General features: G+C 36.0%; 1 protein-coding gene across 1 annotated transcript in view; it reads right to left on the bottom strand.

The window, feature by feature from the left end:
* LOC122634908 (serine proteinase stubble) overlaps nucleotides 1-6,950 on the bottom strand; it is a 16,220-nt gene extending 9,270 nt beyond the window's left edge. Inside the window, exons 1-2 of the mRNA XM_043824417.1 lie at nucleotides 6,667-6,950; nucleotides 3,239-3,344 (exon numbers count right to left, since the gene is read on the bottom strand). Of these exons, the coding sequence (XP_043680352.1) occupies nucleotides 3,239-3,344 (106 nt within the window). The 5' untranslated portion in view covers nucleotides 6,667-6,950. The remainder of the gene's footprint in view (nucleotides 1-3,238; nucleotides 3,345-6,666) is intronic.

The raw sequence follows: 6,950 nt of genomic DNA, 5'->3' as shown, positions 1-6,950 counted from the left end.
TTTTTTCTTTCTGTTTCTTTCTTTTTATAAAAATATTCGATAACAAACGACTTTCATTTCCAGCAATGACGATAGTTATAGTTCTGATACATATAATATTGCATAAATACTAATTGGTCAATTAGAAAAGCTATATTTTATATATGTGTATATATTATACATAAGTGTATATATGTATCTATGTATATGTATATGTTCTGGATGCCCTACTTAATTCATACGTTCTCAATTTCTTATTTAATTCATTATTAAATCATCTAAATTCTGTAAACATAAATTATGTCTGATTTGAAATGTATTGCTCGATAAAAACTAATTTTTACAACAAGTCGTCGTCATGATTTTCTCGGTTTTCTAAAAGAACAAAGAAATTGTATTTCTCACGAGTATTTTGTTTGCTAGCTTACTTCAATCTCTGCCGTATATTTCTCGTCGATTATTGCATAGACGAGCATATTTTTTACAGAAATAATAGCAATAGAACATTGTGTTATTGCTTTTGCTTCGTAAACAATAATTTATCGATAATATCTATCGATATAACGTTTTTAACAATTGTGACGTGTCACACTCGAGGATCCGGAAACTTTCAGATAAGAAATCTTTCTACAATGAAATTTTATATCGTATTATAATCTATAATAAATCACCTATATTTTTTTTAATCTGTATAAGTAGAATTGGATGCTTACACCCCAAAATATAAATATCAAATCTCAATTTCGAACTTTAAAAATATTTTGATATTCATGAAATCGAATGATAAGAGAACGAAAAAAATTGCAAATGATGATTGCTAATTTTTGTTTCTTTTTTTCTTTTTCTTTCAGATAAAATTTCCTTATAATATTTTCAATTAATGAAATTGATTAGTCAATTGTCGACGTTAAAGAAATGCAATATAGAAGGATGTTCGTCGACTAATCTCTTATCTAATTTTTTTAAATTACTTGGATTACTTGGAAATTCGTAATTTCTATCAATCTTCTATCCTATAATATCTCGTCGAAATTTCAAGTTAATTTTTCAATAATAGAGAATGTAGATCGAAATGTAGCTGATCGCATTCTACTGACGTAAAATACACTCTACCGGCATTGATCCTTCTTTCGCGGAAGTTCTAATAAAGTATAATCGAGAATGGAACGGAGCGCATCTACGGAAAATTACCGAGTTCCTCGAGCGTTACGCTTCTCTTTACTTTCTTTTGTAATCCTCTCTCTTTCTCCCTCTCTCTCTCTCTCTCTCTCTCTCTCTCTCTCTCTCTCTCTCTCTCTCTTTCCCCCTTTCTTTCTCTTTCTCTCTCGGCTAAACGTTCGTGCGACAAGAAAACTAGTGTCGTAAAATAATTTGTGATACGGTATGCTTGTTTTCAGGTCAGTCGGTCGATCGGTCGGTTGGTCGGTTGGTCGGTTCTTTGCCTTCTCCAAAAAAGTCCTTCTCGATTGTCCTTCCCCAAAGAAAAAGAATAACAAAAAGAGAAGAAAGAGAAAGAGAGGAGGACGATCTGTGTTAGCGGAAATGTCGTTTCGATGAGTCAGAAGCACGGAAGAAAGTTTCAGCTAGGTCTTTAGCATACCTATCACCTTCCACCATACCTACTACTATACGTATCCACTTGGCGGAATTTCAGACGTGACCATACAAAGCGAGCATGCCACACGTACATATATTATACAACACAACAGATTCACTACAACAACACGCGTATAAGCAATATGTATATCACCCACGCGATCGAGAGTTCGCGTTCGAAAAGATTTCACTCGATGCGTGTTGCCTTGCACCATCGTAGGAAAGTGTCTTCTCTCTTTTATCTCCTTTACGAGCACCAAAGTGACCACGACGCGATAACTTTCTTCGATCGTTGCTTTAATAGGATTTATCGTCACGAACACTACCCATTCTTATTTTTCGTGCTTATTAACTCTATTCTCTTTTTATTCTGCAAAGTTTTAGTCTGTTTTTCTTTTCTTTTCTTTCTTCTTTTTTGTACAGGAAGTTGCAAGTATTAAAACTTTCAGTTGCGATATTTCTTCTTGAAAGTGACCTTTCGATCTTGGAACGAATGATTTTTTATAGAAATGAAAGCTGAATGCATTATTCTCGAACATGAGAATCTTCCAAGTGAAATCTAAACTTGACAAATAGGTATACACGGTCGTTACGCTCACACGAATTCACGGAAACGTTATATGCTTGTATTTACAAAGTGTAAAGTCGAAAACCGATACTGCACGTCAGCAGTTATACGAACAGAATCCAAAAAATATTTATAGTGAAATGATATCGGTCTAAAATAACGCTATTCAGTTTCGATCGAATCGTAAATTCAATATCTCTAACGCACGAACTTCTCCTTCGTGCGACTATTAAATAATCGTATCATGATATTCGTCATTAATAATAATTACTATTTGGTGTAAATAAAATGTGTAAAAAAGCAAATACACAAGTAGATCACATGTTCGTATAAATATTGTAAAAAGCGTCAAGTATTGATAGAAGATTTATTTTATTCAACATTTTTCACACATCATACATACATATTGCATACATCGAAAAGTAAGAAATTTAGTTGCAATTTGTAATCGTATTTTAAAGTTATATTAGAATAAGTCGTTTCGATAATTAGTTAATATTGATTTGGGACGTTTGTTTGGAAGAAACGATTCGCGTACGATAGAATTTTCAAATGTAGTTGGATAATATTCGAAGCGAATAAATATCGATGAAAGTCGATGCGAATATATCGATAGAGAATCGAGGATGGCGAAGTCGGAAAAATCGGTGCAAGTCGTGCACGACGATGACCGAGGCTGACCTACTTATTTACATAGAACACTGACGAGTCCGCCCACGTTCCGTTCGAATACGAATCCAAGGTAGGTTCAATGTCGTCTCCAAGATACGGACAGACAGTGAAGGGATATGTATTCGTATACGCACGCGTCTCTCACACACACTGACTCTTACAGATACGATAGCTTGGCAAAGCATTCATGAGTATGTTCGTGCTGGCCACGTTAAAGGTATTTGCTTACCGGCCCGTTAGTCAGCTGACACGTTCGAGGAAAATCCAAGAAATGATTCTCTCGTTTGCTATTACCGTTCATTGATCATTTTTAGGTCACTCTTATAATATAATTCTATTGTAGCGACCAAACTACGAGCCACTACGAATTCTTTTGAATATATATGGGGAGAAAATCGAGCGTAGAAATAATTAAGTACTTACTACTTGGTAAAAATTGTGGGACATAAATGGGACTGGCTATCGTGAAGTGTATGCAGACGCAACAGAGCGAGATGATGATCCAACTTGATCTGCGATGATTCCACATCTGAAATAGAAAATGAGAAGAGATGATAAAGAAAATTTATCATCGATTTATCTTGCAATTAGTAAAAAGTATATATATATATTCTTTTTTTATAACAATAAAGCATAAACGTATAAAACTAAAAATTATAAGAACTTGATATAAATATAAAGCGATGAAGTTTAGTCAAGAAATATTTCTTTTCTTTTCTCGAAAAGTTCGAGTCATCGAACCAAGCTGAGTGGGAAATGTACGTAAGAAAGTTAATAAGATGCCGATTCCCTCGACCGTGACATCGAGTCTGTAACTTCTACGATATATTCCTGAGAATATTCTCATGAGATGATCCACGCGATGTGTCGCACGTCAGTAATCATTGCAACGTAATCGCATGTGATTTTAACGTTCATCTATACATACGTCCGACCTTCTTTTTTTTTCAAACTTATCGTGCGACATCCTGCGAGTAGTCACTCGAGTTTCTTGACTTTCGCTCGTCACGTCTATTACAAATATTCTAATTTTTTTCTTTTCTTTTTTTTCTATAAAAATTGACAGTAATTTTTCCTCGAGAAAAAATAAAATGATATATTTTATCTTTTATTATCATATTTTATTTTATGTATTCGTATCATATTTTTGAAAAAAAAAAAAAAAAATAATCCGTGTTTCAATACTTTTATTTTCGAATTGAAGCGTGCATCAATCATAAATGCGTCAGTCTTGAAAATGAAAGAGCATCGATCTCAAATTCATTAATATTTAAAATATGTAATCTACATAGCTACATTATATATGTATATTGGCAAGTATATAAAGAACGTATCAAATCGATCCATCAATAAAATTCGTTCTGTCTTTCGACCAGAACCGAGCATATCGATCTGGAGCAAAGTTGATCCATCCAAGTGGAAAAAGATCGAGCACCTAACAGATAGTAGAGATCAATCCAGAGATTAACTCTTTTTGGAGGAAATACATTACTTCAACAGCGAGAGTATTTTTTGGCCGAGAAACGAGTGAACGATGGTAAAGACTCGTACAAGGCTTCGGTCAATGACCGGTACGAGAAAGACATTCGTTTGGCGCGATCATTCAGCAGGTCGATGGTACGTTGAACCGACGACGACGGCGATGACGACGACGATGATGATGTCGAAGGAGGAAGAAGGAGGATGGTGAGAACAAACTGTATGTTTCCGCCCTTCTTCATCGAATCTTTCGATTTCGACAACAAAATAATTAGAATTATGCCTCACCGATGAACAAGTGAATAAATTTTCCTATCATTTAACTAATCATTTTGATGCGGCAACGAAGAATTAATGCATTGATTTCAAACTTTTGATTGATCATGTTGCCAGCTGATTCTCACCGAGCTCTTGTCGATGGTCAGGTAAATTAAAATGCGTCCTTCCACCATGAAGATATGTATATAGAGGGCCGAGATACTGTTATTCCAGGGTCGACTTAGATCGATCGGGTGTTCCTCTAACGCGAGTCGCGAGTCTAGAGTATGCTAAAGGCATACATATATACATATATTCATCGCTCGAATACGTTGACCCACATGTAAGCGACACGGAGTAACGGCTTTAATGAGATGCTTGAAAGTGATAGCATTGTCCAAGTTGAAGAACGACGATTTTGTTATTGCAAAGTTAAAGTTAACGATCGAATATTGTGATTTGTGAGCATTGGTTTTTATTGATATTCCATTTGAAAACAAATTGTACGAGTATCGACATGAGGAGGAGATCAAGTCCAATACAATTTCGGATTGAACATGAAGATGTTTCGTAAACGAAAACAAAGAAGTCACGAGGAAGTGCAGTGATAGCTCGATCAACATACGACTTGCTCCTGTTTACGAAGAGGAAGTGATAAAAACCGTTACAGTTATCCCGAGGCATTAATTCGGCTGGATGAAGCAACGAATACCGGAGTCCAGCCTTACGGCTTGTCGATGGTCAGGTTACAAGATTCCTCTTCTCATCCCACTCGAAGTCAACAGTTATCTTTCTGAAAAACTATCTAACTTGGATGAAAATCATTTAATAGATTCCACATTTCCAAAGTTTCTTCTTTTCTTATCTTTTTCTTTATGACTATTCGGGAGAAGAGGTTCACGTATTTGGACGAAAAACGTTCGTCGTGAATAACAGTGGAACGAGCTCATTGCTAACGGTACACGCCACTTTCATTTGTACGCACGTATCTAATGCGAGCGAGACATGTGGGTTGCCACTGAAGAACAGTTCTTTCAAAGGAAACGAGAGCTTTTCTCTCTCTCTTTCTCTCTCTCTCTCTCTCTCTCTCTCTCTCTCTCTCTCTCTCTCTCTCTCTCTCGTAAAGTCGAGCCAAAACACGAAGGACCGTTAAATTTCAATTAACCTTTTTTGTAAATTGCAAGAGCTTGATCGAACGAGCATGATCGATGAAATTTGAACCAAGTGTACTACTAGCTACAGTTTATATAAGTCTTATTACACATATATCTCTTTTGCGAGAACTACACACATACTACACAGATACGTGTAGTTAGCAATAAATTAGAAAAAGTCGTAAATAAAGAGAAAAGGATTTTTACGATGCAAATCTTTCATGAATTACGTATGGAAGAACATAAAGAAGAAAGAATGGTACCTAACGTAACGAAGGAAATACCATCGTGTTCGACTCGTGAAAGTCGAATTCGACTCGAAGGAGCAAGAGTGGTACCGCTATTCGTGAACCACATACGGTTTACCTGGTCGAGCTAACACCGTGCGTAACATCGAGGACGTATCGAAAGTCGGTTCATTTCGAAGATTCGTAATTCCAACAAACATTTGTAATTGCAGCTTCGCTCGTTTAATTGACGTTAATTGGCCGTTCGACGTTTCGTTTTCAAACGAAAATTTACAAATGAAACACCGAGAGAAATTCGAGGTATAACGAATAATGCAACAGCAAGAACGTGAGAGCTTAATGAAAAATCAAATTACTGCAAAGAGCGATCACGCAAGAGATCTTAATTGATCGTTAAGTGATGAATTGGAGCGGTTTTTGTTTTTCGTTTCAATCCCACGCGACTATTATTCAGAATTCATATTCTATACATTCAAGAATACCTCGAGAAAAACATGTTAATGGAAATACACGTATAAACAAAAAGAATTTGACCTGTGAATTTTGTGAAATCAATTTTTTTAAAGAACACAGCAATTAAATCCAGATACGTGATCGTTTAATTTTCTTTTGACAACGAGATAACAATTCTTATTATCAATGAATCTTTCGATAAGATGCTCTTCTTAGTCCCTTCGACCATTGAAACCTTGAGCTAGATCCAAAAGCTTACCTCGATCGATATCAGCCGAGGAATTATATTATCGCGGGTGATGTTCGTTCTTCGTCAGACTCGGGGCATCCTATCCGAATGAGCAAGTAACCGAGAGAGAAAGAGAGAGAGAAAGAGAAAGAAAGCAGTCTTCTACCTTTGAAGAATCTTCCTGCTTCCTAACTCCAGATTCTTCTAGTTTGCTCACCAAGAACTTGCTTACGTTTGGCACGCGTTGTTGTCCGACTACACGTGACTCGGCGAACGAAGATCTCTCAAATACGTCACGATCGATTTCGATATAT

Source organism: Vespula pensylvanica, chromosome 16, assembly GCF_014466175.1.
Source record: "Vespula pensylvanica isolate Volc-1 chromosome 16, ASM1446617v1, whole genome shotgun sequence".
Lineage (NCBI taxonomy): Eukaryota > Metazoa > Arthropoda > Insecta > Hymenoptera > Vespidae > Vespula > Vespula pensylvanica.
Note: the sequence above shows the minus strand (reverse complement) of the source record. Positions and strands in the feature narration are given on the sequence as shown.